Source organism: Heterodontus francisci, chromosome 8, assembly GCF_036365525.1.
Source record: "Heterodontus francisci isolate sHetFra1 chromosome 8, sHetFra1.hap1, whole genome shotgun sequence".
Lineage (NCBI taxonomy): Eukaryota > Metazoa > Chordata > Chondrichthyes > Heterodontiformes > Heterodontidae > Heterodontus > Heterodontus francisci.
In genome coordinates, this window is record NC_090378.1 from 117,368,768 (window position 1) to 117,380,989 (window position 12,222).

The window sequence follows — 12,222 nt, forward strand, 5'->3', positions numbered from 1 at the left end:
ATTCAATTGAGGGACGAGGAAATGTTGGTATTCAGAGGAAGCTGGGTGTTCTTGTTCACAAATCAGCAAGTTAACATGTAGGGACAGAAGGCAAATAGTGTGATATCCTTTAAATCACCAATCCCTTTGTAATAGAGTGAAGAAATCTAATGACAACCGTGGATAGGGTCTTAGTTAGATCACACCTGCAATACTGTTTATAGTTTTGGTCATCATATTGTAAGGGAGGATACACTTCGCTTGGAGGGAGTGCAACAATGGTTTACTACGCTGATTGCTAGGATGAGGGGATTCTGTTATGAGGAGAGACAGAGTAAACTAGGCCTAGATTGCCAAGAATTTTTAAATTTCTTCATGGGATGTGAGCATTGATGGCAAGGCCAGCACTTGTTGCCCATCCTTAATTGCCCTTGAGAAGGTGATGGTGAGCTGCCTTCTTGAACCCCTGTGCTATTAGGAAGGAGGTTCCAGGATTTTGACCCAGCGACCGTAAAGGAAATGCGATATAGCTTCAAATCAGGATGGTGTGTGGCTTGGAGGGGAATTTGCAAGAGGTATTATTCCCATGTGTCTGCTGCCCTTGTCCTCCTAGTGATAGAGGTCACAGGTTTGGAAGGTGCTGTCAAAGGAGACTTGGTGAGTTGCTGCAGTGCATCTTGCAGGTGGTTACACTGTTGTCACTTTATGACAGTGATGGATCAAGCGGGCTATTTTGTCTTGGATGATGTCGAGCTTTTTGTGTTGTCGGAGCTGCACTCATCCAGGCAAGTGGAGAGCATTCCATCACACTCCTGACTTGTGCCTTGTGGATGGTGGACGGGCTTTGGAGAGTCAGGAGGTGATTTAAACGCTGCAGAATTTCCAGCCTCTGACCTGCTCTTGTAGCACGGTAATTATATGGCTGGTCCAGTTAAGTTTCTGGTTGATGATGTGGTTAACAAAAGAAGGTAAAGATTGCATTAGATGAAAGGAAGTGGTTTATAAGGTTGCTGGAAAAAGTGGTGAGCCTGAGGATTGGGAACAACTTAGATTCCAGCAAAGGATAAAGAAAGGGAAAAGAGACTATGAATGCAAACCAGTGAGAAACATAAAAGCAATTGTAAAAGCTTCTTTAGGTCTGTGAAAATAAACAGATTCGTTCGGACAAATGTGGGTCCATTACAGGTGGAGACAGGACACTTTGTGGTAGAGAGACTAAACAATGACTTTGTGTTTGTCTTCACGGAGGAAGATACAGAAAATCCCCCAGAAGTACCAGGGAAACCAAGGGACTTGTAACAATGAAAGAAATTAGTATAAATAAAGAGGTGGACCCGAAAAATTAATTGGATTGAAAGTTGATAAATCCCCTGGACCAGATGAGCTACATCCCAGATTATTGAAAGAGGTGGCTTTCGAGATGGTGGATGCATTAGAGGGGCTATCTTTCAAAATTCTATAGATTCTGGAAGGGTTCTTGCAGACTGGAAAGTAGCAAATGTAACCCAACTATTTAAGAAAGGAGTGAGAGAGAAAACGGAGAACTACAGACCTGTTAGTTTGACTCCAGTCGTGGGGAAAATGTTAGAATCTATTATAAAAGATGTGATAATTAGACACTTGGAAAATAACGATATGATTGGACAGAATCACCATGAATTGATGAAAGGGAAATTTAGGTATGCCAGGTGCTGTTCCTGGCCTGCTCTCCTGCACGGATCACTGAACTAAGATTGAATCCCTGGTAATGGTATGGTGAGGGATATGCCAGGCTGTGAGGTTACAGATTGTAGTTGAATACACTTGTGCTGTTGATGGCCCAAAGAGCCTCATGGATGCCCAGTTTTGTGCTGCTAGATTTGTTCTGAATCAATCCCATTTAATGCGGTGGTGGTGCCACACAGTACAATGGAAGGTATCCTCAGTGGGACAACTGAAACATCGTCCACACAAGGACTGTGTAGTGGTCACTTCTGCCAATACTGCCATGGTCAGATGCATCTGTGGCATGTAGATCGGTGAGGATGAGGTCAAGTAAGTTTTTCCCTCTTGTTGGCTCTCTCACCACCTGCCGCAGGCGCAGCCTAGCAGATATGTCCTTCAGTACTCTGCCAGCTTAGTCAGTAGTGGTGCTACCAAGCCACTCTTGGTGGTGGACATTGAAGTCCCCCACCCAGACATTCTGTGCCTTTGCACTCTCAGTATTTGTTCCAAGTGGTGTTCAACATGGAGGAGTCCTGATTCTTCAGTTGAAGGAGGGCAGTAGGTAGCAATCAGCAGGAGGATTGCTTTTACCTGATATCACGAGACTTCATGAGGTCTGAACCACATGTTTAGGACTCCCAGGGCCACTCCCTTCCAACTGTATACCACTGTGCTGCCACCTCTGTTGGATCTGTCCTGCTGCTGAGACAGCACATATCCAGGGATAGTGATGGAGGGGTCTGGGACATTGACTGGAAGGTATGATTCTGTGAGTATGATATGTCAAACTGCTGTTTGTCTAGTCTGTGGGACAGCTCTCCCAATTTTGGCACAACTCCTCTGATGTTAGTGAGGAGGACTTTGCAGGGTCGATTGAGCAGAGTCTGCCTTTGTTTCCAGTGCTTTGGTCGATGCCAGGTAGTCTGTCCAATTTCATTCTTTTTCAACATTTCTATAGCAATTTGATACAACTGAGAGGCTTGCTCGGCCATTTCAGAGGGCAGTTAAGAATCAACTATTTTGCTATGGGTCTGGAGTCACATGTCGGTCAGACCAGGTAATGACGACAGATTTTCTTCCCTTAAGGTTATTAGTGAGCTAGATGGGTTTCGAAAAATGAGAGGTGATCTCATTGAAATGGATGAAATTTTTAAGGAGCTTGATAGGGTGGATGCTGGGAGGATGTTTCCCTGGCTGCTGACCCTAGAACTGAGGATCACAGTCTCTGAATAAGAGATGAAATGAAACTGAGATGAAACATTTGTTCACTCAGAGGGTTGTGAATCTTTGGAATCTTCTACTCCAGAAGGCAGTGGATGTTCAGTCGGTGAATATAATCAAGATAGTGATCAATAGATTCTTGGAGACTAAGGAAATTAAGGGCTATGTGGAGGGTGTGGGAAGCTGGAGTTGAGGTAGAAGATTAGCCATGATCTTATTGAATGTTGGAGCAGGCTCAAAAGGGCTGAATGGTTTTCTCCTGCTCCTATTTCTCAGTTCTTTTTATGTTTTTTGGTCAAAGACACCCAGAAATCGAGGTAAGCTTGTGGCATTGATCGGTAATTGGTTGGGAGGTAGGAGGTAGTGTGGATGAGGGTTCATTATCTGATTGGTGGGAGGTGACAATTGGTGCTCCCCAAGTATCAGCATTGGGACGTCAACTTTTCAGCATATACATCAATGAATTAGATGAAGGAATGGAGTTACATATCTAAGTTTGAAGATGGCACTAAGTTAGGAGACACAGTAAGTTGTGCAGATGACTACCAGAAGTTATAAAGGGACATAAACGGATTAAGTGAGTAGGTAAAATTGGCGGATGGAGTTCAAAATGGGAAAGTGTGAGGTAAACCACTTTATATAAAAGAGAAAGAAATTGGAATAGTTTCTTAGTGGTGGGAGATTAGGAGAGGTGAATAAACGGAGAGATTTTGTGTCTTTGTTCAAATAACTAAAAGCTAGTTCATAGATATTAAAAGTAATCAAAAAGCTAATGGAATGTTGGCCTCTCAAGGAGGTTTCATACAAAAGAGAGGAAGTGATGCTTCAGTTGTGCAGAGCCTTGATCAGACTCTATCTGGAATACTGCATTCAGTTTAGGGCACCTCAGGATGGGTAGATTGGTTGTGCAGGAGATACTGCACAGAATGATATGGTGGGTTAAAGGGCTACATTATTCGGATAGATTGCATAAACTTGGCTTATAAACTTGAGTTTAGGAGGTTGAAGTGTTACCATTGATTTGTTTAAGATGATAAAGGGATTTATTGGGATAAATGAAGATAATTTCCTCTGGTGGGGGAATTCCAAAAAAGGTGGCACAATCTGAAAATTCGAGCTAAGCTATTTAGGTGTGAAATTGGGATGCAGTTGTTCATACAAAGAGCATGGAAATCTGGAACTTCTAAAAGGCTAGGAATGCTGGGTTAATTCAAAATTTCAAGGCTGAGAGATAGATTGTTTTGTTGGGTCATGGCTAAAAGGCAATGGAAAAAATGGAATTGAGATTCCAAAGAATGGAATTGAGAGAGAAAATAGTTATGATTTGATTGAATGGCCCAAGAGGCCTCCTGTTTCTATGAATGCAAATAAGATGGTTTAAGTCTTTAAGGTTTGCCACAGAGAATATAAGAAGAAGAGAAGGGTAAGGATATTCAAGGTGCCAGAATAGCAAGCTGCACAAACTTTGGTGATTAACATGAAATCAAGTAACAGTGTAAATAATTTTTAAAGAATCTTTCATGATGGTGGTCTAAATCTAATTTCCTGTATGTTCCAGACTTGATTTTTTCATCCTCTATGAAGGCAACACACATCAACTATATGCAACCACCAAAACAGTATTAGGCCACATGATGTAAAATGGTGGCCGGGATTTTAGGGTCCCAGTGAGGCAGAATCGGAGGCGGGGGGACACGGAGTATTGTGACCAGTAGCAGAGGGCAAGGCGGGCCAGAGGGCCCCGTTTACCAGCGATCTTCCTGGAGGCAGGATAGGCTGACAACCACATTTGCGCCCAGAGGCCAATTGACACCTTCAAGTGGCCAATTAATGGCCAATTCAAGGCCTCTTCCTGTCGCCGCTGGGATGTTACCAGCAGCGAGGGGGGCCTCCGCCGTGCAGGGAGGACACTTTGTAAAACAAGGTGCTCTCCCTGCATGCTTTGAGGGGGGGTGTCCCTCCTCCGTGGGAGGTGGAACAACTTTACCCCCCCGGAACCCCTGTTCTCCTGGACTGAATGACCACCTCCCCCCATCCTTGCTGGAGCCTTCCGGACTGGCCCCAAAGACCCCACCTCATCTACCTCTGTTCTGGGGTTCCACTGCTGGGCCTGGGTCTGAGACCTCAGCAGTACTGGCAGTGGCCACCGGTCATGGTGGCGCTGCTGATACTGCTGAGCTGCCTGCCCTCTGATTGGCCAGCAGCTCTTGGAGGCAGGATGCCCGTCTCTTTAAAGTCTTTAAAGGGATGGAAATCTCAACTTCTAAAACCTTGAATCAAAAGGACTGGAGGATCACCGCTGGGGGGCACAAAAAGGCAGAGGCGGGGTTCTCCCCATCTTTTTGGATGGGTGCAGTGAGTCCTGCCTCCAGCACAGAATCCAGCCTGGTGGGTGTAATGAAGATGACTGACTGCTACAGTTTTTGTTTCTGTTTCTTTGAAAATTACTTTTTAACCACTAACTGCAGAGGAACTTTTTCACCTTTTAATCGGGGTTAATGATGGATCTTGGACAGTGTTTCATTTGTGGCCAGCCTCCATTTGCTCTCCCACGTGTTCTCCCGAACAACATTCGGTAAACAAATTCCAATTTCAAACCAGATTTTCAAACCATCAGAGGTGTGCGACGAGGGAATATATTCACCAGAAATAACTAAATATTGCTTTTCCTCTCTTTAGTGCAATACAGTTCCACAGGAACCAGTTTCCAATATCAACCATAAAGCCCAGGTGATCTTGGACAGTGAAGTCATCAGTTCAAGCAGGAGTCTCTGGACTGCAACATGGTGGGTTTCCTGGCCAACTTTCCTCTCCCTATCCCAGAGATGCCGAGACTAATTCAAAGACTTTTATTGCTATTTCAGTGAACAGTAGCTACCTCAGCAGTCACTGGGCCTTTATAGATTGTATAACTCCTTTCCCTTCCCCTCCCTTACACCTCTGCAGTGCCTTAGGATGCTTCTCTGCATTAAAAGGTGCTAAATAATTGCAAGTTTCTGTCGCTCACTGGATAAACCTCCTGAGATGGAGGCTTGGGGGTAAACACTCCAACATTTTTGACCTCAGAATGTCCCAAAGCACTTTTCAGCCAATCAAGTACTTTTTGAAGTGTAGTCATTAAATGTAGGAAACACAGGAGTCAATTTATTCCCAGCAAGGTCTCACTAAGAACAATGAAATAATGACCAGTTCATCTGATTTTGAAGGTGTTGGTTGAGGAATAAATCTTGTTCAGGACACAAGATGCTTCCCTGCTCTTCCATCAAATAGTGCCATGGCATCTTTTACACTCTCCTGAGAGCATGGACAAAAAGAAACTTGCAAACAATAGAGTGTTATCTACAAATTTAGCCACCATAGATTCAGTCCCTACATCCAGGTTATTGATGTGGATTGTAAATAGTTGAGGCCCCAGCACTGATCCCCCTGGCACTCCACTAGTAACATCCTGCCAAACTGAAAATGACCCATTTATTCCTACTCTCTGCTCCCTGTTAGCCAGCCAATCCTCTGTCCATGCTAATATGTTACCCCCTACACCATGAACTCTTATTTTGTGTAGTAACCTTTGATGTGGCAGCCTATTTAATGCCTTTTGGAAATTCAAGTACACCAAATCTGCAGGTTCCCTTTTGTCCACATTGTTTGTTACATCCGTAGCTGCACTGATGTCTGTTCTTTTCACAACAATCGTACACTAATCTCTTGCTCCTTTTCAGGCAGGATTTAGAGAATAGAATCATTTAAATTTTAATTCTCCAAATCACATTTATACTGTTGATTTCTGTCTCTATTGTTTGAAAGTTTCTTTTTGTCCATGCTCTCAGGAGAGTGTAAAAGATGCCATGGCACTATTTGATGGAAGAGCAGGGAAGCATCTTGTGTCCTGAACAAGATTTATTCCTCAACCAACACCTTCAAAATCAGACGAACCGGTCATTATTTCATTGTTCTTAGTGAGACCTTGCTGGGAATAAATTGACTCCTGTGTTTCCTACATTTAATGACTACACTTCAAAAAATACTTGGTTGGCTGAAAAGTGCTTTGGGACATCCTGAGGTCAAAAATGTTGGAGTGTTTACCCCCAAGCCTCCATCTCAGGAGGGTTATCCAGTGAGCGACAGAAACTTGCAATTATTTAGCACCTTTTAATGTGGAGAAGCATCCTAAGGCACTGCAGAGGTGTAAGGGAGGGTAAGGGAAAGGAGTTATACAGACTACAAAGGCCCAGTGTCTGCTGAGGTAGCGACTGAACCTGTCCTGCCACCTTCAGATGCACATGTACACCTGGGCCCCTCTGCTCCTGCACCCGCTTTAGAATCGTACCCTTTATTCCAGATTGTGTCTCCATGAACTTCCTCCCAAAATGAATCATTTCACATTTCTCCGCATTGAACTTCATCTACCACCTGTCTGCCTATTCCACCAACATGTCTATGGCCTTTTGAAGTTCTACACTATCCTCCTCACACTTCACAATGCTTCCAAGTTTGGTATCATCTGCAAACTTTGAAATTGTGTCCTGTGCACCAAGGCCGAGGTCATTAATATATCTTTGGAAAAGCAAGGCTCCCAACACTGATTCCTGGGAACTCCACGACAAACCTTGCTCCAGCCGAAAAGCATCCATTAACCACTAATGTTTGTTTCCTGTCAGTCAGCCAATTTCGTATCCATGTTGCTCCTGTCCCTTTCATTCCATGTGCTACAAGTTTGCTCACAAGTCTGTTGTGTGGCACTGTATCAAATGCCTTTTGAAAGTCCATGTACACAACAGCAACAACATTGCACTCATCAACCCTCTCTGTTACCTCCTCAAATGACTCCAGCAAGTTAGATAAACATGATTTTCCCTTCATAAATCCATGCTGGCTTTCCTTAATTAAGTTGCATTTGTCCATGTGACTATTGATTTTGTCCCAAATTATTTTTTCTAGAAGTTTTCCCGCCACCGAAGTTAAACTGACTGGCCTGTAGTTGCTGGGCTTATCTTTACAGCCTTTTTTGAACAAGGGTGTAACATTTGCAATTCTCTAATCTTCTGGCACAACCCCCAAGTCTAAGGAAGACTGAAAAATTATGGCCAGTGCCTCTGTGATTTCCACCCTCACTTCCCTCAGTATCCTTAGATGTATCGCAGCTGGCCCTGGTGAAGGCACTGCACGCACACCCGAGCAGCTGACTGAGGCTGAAACAGAGTGGCCCCTGACAGTCAGGGAGGCCTGTGAGTGGTCAGGCCTATGCTGAGCCCCAGGCTACTTGTGATCCTCTGCTGTTGACAGGGCATGCTGGAGATGATAAATAAGTTATAGCAACAGGAGGCAAAGATGCCACTGACCATTTTTTTTTTTTTATTTCCAAAATATACTTTATTCATAAAAATCTGTAAAAATTACATTGCCAAACAGTTTCCAAATAGCACGAAAAAATACAAACATTGCAAAAGAGATCAGTTTCTTTCAATAATGTCATGAGTTTCTTCCCAACCCTTCCGTTTCACAATTGTCATGTCAATTACAGTTTTACATTTACAGCAATTGAGAATATTAACGATACAGTTCGAGGGGCTTCCCATGGTTCCAGCCCCTCAGTCCAGCTTGGTGGGGGAACCTTACACTGTGGTCTTTCCCCATTGAGCCTTTGCTGCGGCTGCCCCAAGCTTTAGTGCGTCCCTCAGCACGTAGTCCTGGACCTTGGAATGTGCCAGTCTGCAACATTCGGTGGTGGACAACTCTTTGCGCTGGAAGACCAGCAAGTTTCGGGCAGACCAAAGGGCGTCTTTCACCGAATTGATAGTCCTCCAGCAGCAGTTGATGTTTGTCTCGGTGTGCGTCCCTGGGAACAGCCCGTAGAGCACAGACTCCTGTGTTACAGAGCTGCTTGGGATGAACCTTGACAAAAACCACTGCATCTCTTTCCACACCTGCTTTGCAAAGGCACATTCCAGGAGGAGGTGGGCGACCGTCTCTTCCCCACCACAGCCAACGCGGGGGCACTGTGCGGAGGGGGCGAGACTTCGGGTGTGCATGAAGGATCTGACGGGGAGGGCCCTTCTCACCACCAGCCAAGCTACGTCTTGGTGCTTGTTTGAAAGTTCTGGTGATGAGGCATTCCGCCAAATGACTTTGACGGTCTGCTCGGGGAACCATCCGACAGGATCCACCGTTTCCTTTTCCCGTAGGGCCTTGAGGACATTCCGTGCAGACCACTGCCTGATGGACCGGTGGTCAAAGGTGTTTTTCCGCAGAAACTGCTCCACGAAGGATAGGTGGTACGGCGCCGCCCAACTGCACGGTGCGTTCCGCGGCAATGTGACCAGGCCCATCCTTCGCAACACCGGGGACAGATAGAACCTCAGCACGTAGTGACACTTGGAGTTTGCATACTGGGGATCTACACATAGCTTGATGCAGCCGCACACGAAGGTGGTCATCAGGATGAGGGCCACGTTGGGTACATTTTTCCCGCCCTTGTCCAGAGATTTGAACATCGTGTCCCTCCGGACCCGGTCCATTTTAGATCCCCAGACGAAGCGGAAAATGGCTCGGGTGACTGCCACGGCGCAGGAGTGGGGTATGGGCCAGACCTGCGCCACGTAGAGCAACAACGTGAGCGCCTCGCACCTGATGACCAGGTTCTTACCCACAATGGAGAGAGATCGCTGCCCCCACATGCCCAACTTTTGTCGTACCTTGACTACTCGCTCCTCCCATGTTTTGGTGCACGCCCCGGCACTTCCGAATCATATCCCCAGCACCTTCAGGTAATCTGACCTGACGGTGAAGGGGACAAAGGATCGGTCAGCCCAGTTCCCAAAGAACATGGCCTCGCTCTTGCCGTGGTTAACTTTGGCTCCCGAGGCCAGTTCGAACTGGTCGCAGATGCTCATCAGTCTGCGCACGGACAGCGGATCCGAGCAGAAGACGGCGACGTCATCCATGTACAGGGAGGTTTTGACCTGAGTGCCTCCGCTGCCTGGGATTGTCACCCCTCTTATGCTCACATCCTTCCTAATAGACTCAGCAAAGGGTTCAATACAGCAAACAAACAAGACCGGGGAAAGAGGACAGCCCTGTCTGACTCCAGAAGATGCCACTGACCATGTGCAGCCTTAAGCAGACAACAGAAGACTCCTTCCACACCATGACTGCTGCCATGTCCCAGGCATATAAGCTCCTGGCAACATCTATTAAGGTGGCGACGGCCCTCTTGATGAGGCAGTTCCCACTGAATGGCGCTGACCTGTAATCCCTTGTCACAGCCATGACATCCAATCAGCAATGGCAAAGCAAGAGAGGGACCAGGGGATGGAGACTGTCCCTGCCCCTGGTCCCTCGCAGGAGAGCAGAGGAGTTCCAACGAACCCTGAGACGGAGGAGACGAGGCAACGCACCAGATCTGGGGCCCCTCTCCAGGTGATTCCAGTGTGGACGCTGACCCCTCCGCCACTCCGCCAGACCCCTGTAATCCCCCCCACCTCCATTCAAGTATGAGAGTTCAGACCCCTGTAATCCCCCCTCCCACCTCCATTCAAGTATGAGAGTTCAGACCCCTGTAATCCCCCCCCACCTCCATTCAAGTATGAGAGTTCAGACCCCTGTAATCCCCCCTCCCACCTCCATTCAAGTATGAGAGTTCAGACCCCTGTAATCCCCCCCCACCTCCATTCAAGTATGAGAGTTCAGACCCCTGTAATCCCCCCTCCCACCTCCATTCAAGTATGAGAGTTCAGACCCCTGTAATCCCCCCTCCCACCTCCATTCAAGTATGAGAGTTCAGACCCCTGTAATCCCCCCTCCCACCTCCATTCAAGTATGAGAGTTCAGACCCCTGTAATCCCCCCTCCCACCTCCATTCAAGTATGAGAGTTCAGACCCCTGTAATCCCTCCTCCCACCTCCTTTCAAGTATGAGAGTTCAGACCCCTGTAATCCCTCCTCCCACCTCCATTCAAGTATGAGAGTTCAGACCCCTGTAATCCCCCCCCCCCACCTCCATTCAAGTATGAGAGTTCAGACCCCTGTAATCCCAGCTCCCACCTCCATTCAAGTATGAGAGTTCAGACCCCTGTAATACCCCCTCCCACCTCCATTCAAGTATGAGAGTTCAGACCCCTGTAATACCCCCTCCCACCTCCATTCAAGTATGAGAGTTCAGACCCCTGTAATACCCCCTCCCACTTCCATTCAAGTATGAGAGTTCAGACCCCTGTAATCCCCCCTCCCACCTCCATTCAAGTATGAGAGTTCAGACCCCTGTAATCCCCCCCCACCTCCATTCAAGTATGAGAGTTCAGACCCCTGTAATCCCAGCTCCCACCTCCATTCAAGTATGAGAGTTCAGACCCCTGTAATACCCCCTCCCACTTCCATTCAAGTATGAGAGTTCAGACCCCTGTAATCCCCCCTCCCACCTCCATTCAAGTATGCAGAGTTCAGACCCCTGTAATCCCAGCTCCCGACTTCATTCAAGTATGAGAGTTCAGACCCCTGTAATCCCAGCTCCCACCTCCATTCAAGTATGCAGAGTTCAGACCCCTGTAATCCCAGCTCCCACCTCCATTCAAGTATGCAGAGTTCAGACCCCTGTAATCCCAGCTCCCGACTTCATTCAAGTATGAGAGTTCAGACCCCTGTAATCCCAGCTCCCACCTCCATTCAAGTATGCAGAGTTCAGACCCCTGTAATCCCAGCTCCCGACTTCATTCAAGTATGAGAGTTCAGACCCCTGTAATCCCAGCTCCCACGTTCATTCAAGTATGAGAGTTCAGACCCCTGTATATCTGGACTTACTTTCACTGTCAAGTACTCCTGCTTCTGATGTCCCATCGGCTCTTATGCTTGTGAACGGGACAGCACGTGATGACTGACCATTCAATGTAAAATGTGGAAGTGTGCAGTGAGAGGCGGCGAGATGCATAATCAGGAGAGTTAAGTAGTGTTTTACATACAGTAATTGAGGTGCTGCTGCCGTGTGACGGGGGAGTGGGTGCCGGACCGAGGTCCCACCGCTGCCAGTAATATGCGGTGGGGCCTTCTTGGTGTCGTGGATCGAGCCGGGCCTCTCCCACAAGCATTTTACGGACCACACCTCCCCCCACAACCCCTCACCATGACCCAGGGTGTGGAGGGGCTGGTAAAATTCAGCCCATTGTCTGCAGTCAGTTGAGAGGTGAAAAGTGAATATCATCCCTCTCATCTCCCACTTGTCTGTAACACAGCAGATGTTTTTCTTTTTAATAATGCAATGTGAATGTTTCAATTGAGTTGGCCTGATTTTGTTTGTTCTTGCAAGTCTAAACAAGCAGTTAGTGCCTGA

At 46.8% G+C, this 12,222-nt stretch overlaps 1 protein-coding gene across 1 annotated transcript in view; it reads left to right on the top strand.

Moving 5' to 3' along the window:
• Positions 1 to 1,560: 1,560 nt before the first annotated feature.
• The window catches only part of LOC137373245 (ral guanine nucleotide dissociation stimulator-like 1), a 67,700-nt gene continuing 57,038 nt past the window's right edge, over positions 1,561 to 12,222 (top strand). Inside the window, exons 1-4 of the mRNA XM_068038095.1 lie at positions 1,561 to 1,658; positions 3,206 to 3,221; positions 5,584 to 5,690; positions 10,167 to 10,368. Coding sequence (XP_067894196.1) covers positions 1,561 to 1,658; positions 3,206 to 3,221; positions 5,584 to 5,690; positions 10,167 to 10,368 — 423 coding nt within the window. The remainder of the gene's footprint in view (positions 1,659 to 3,205; positions 3,222 to 5,583; positions 5,691 to 10,166; positions 10,369 to 12,222) is intronic.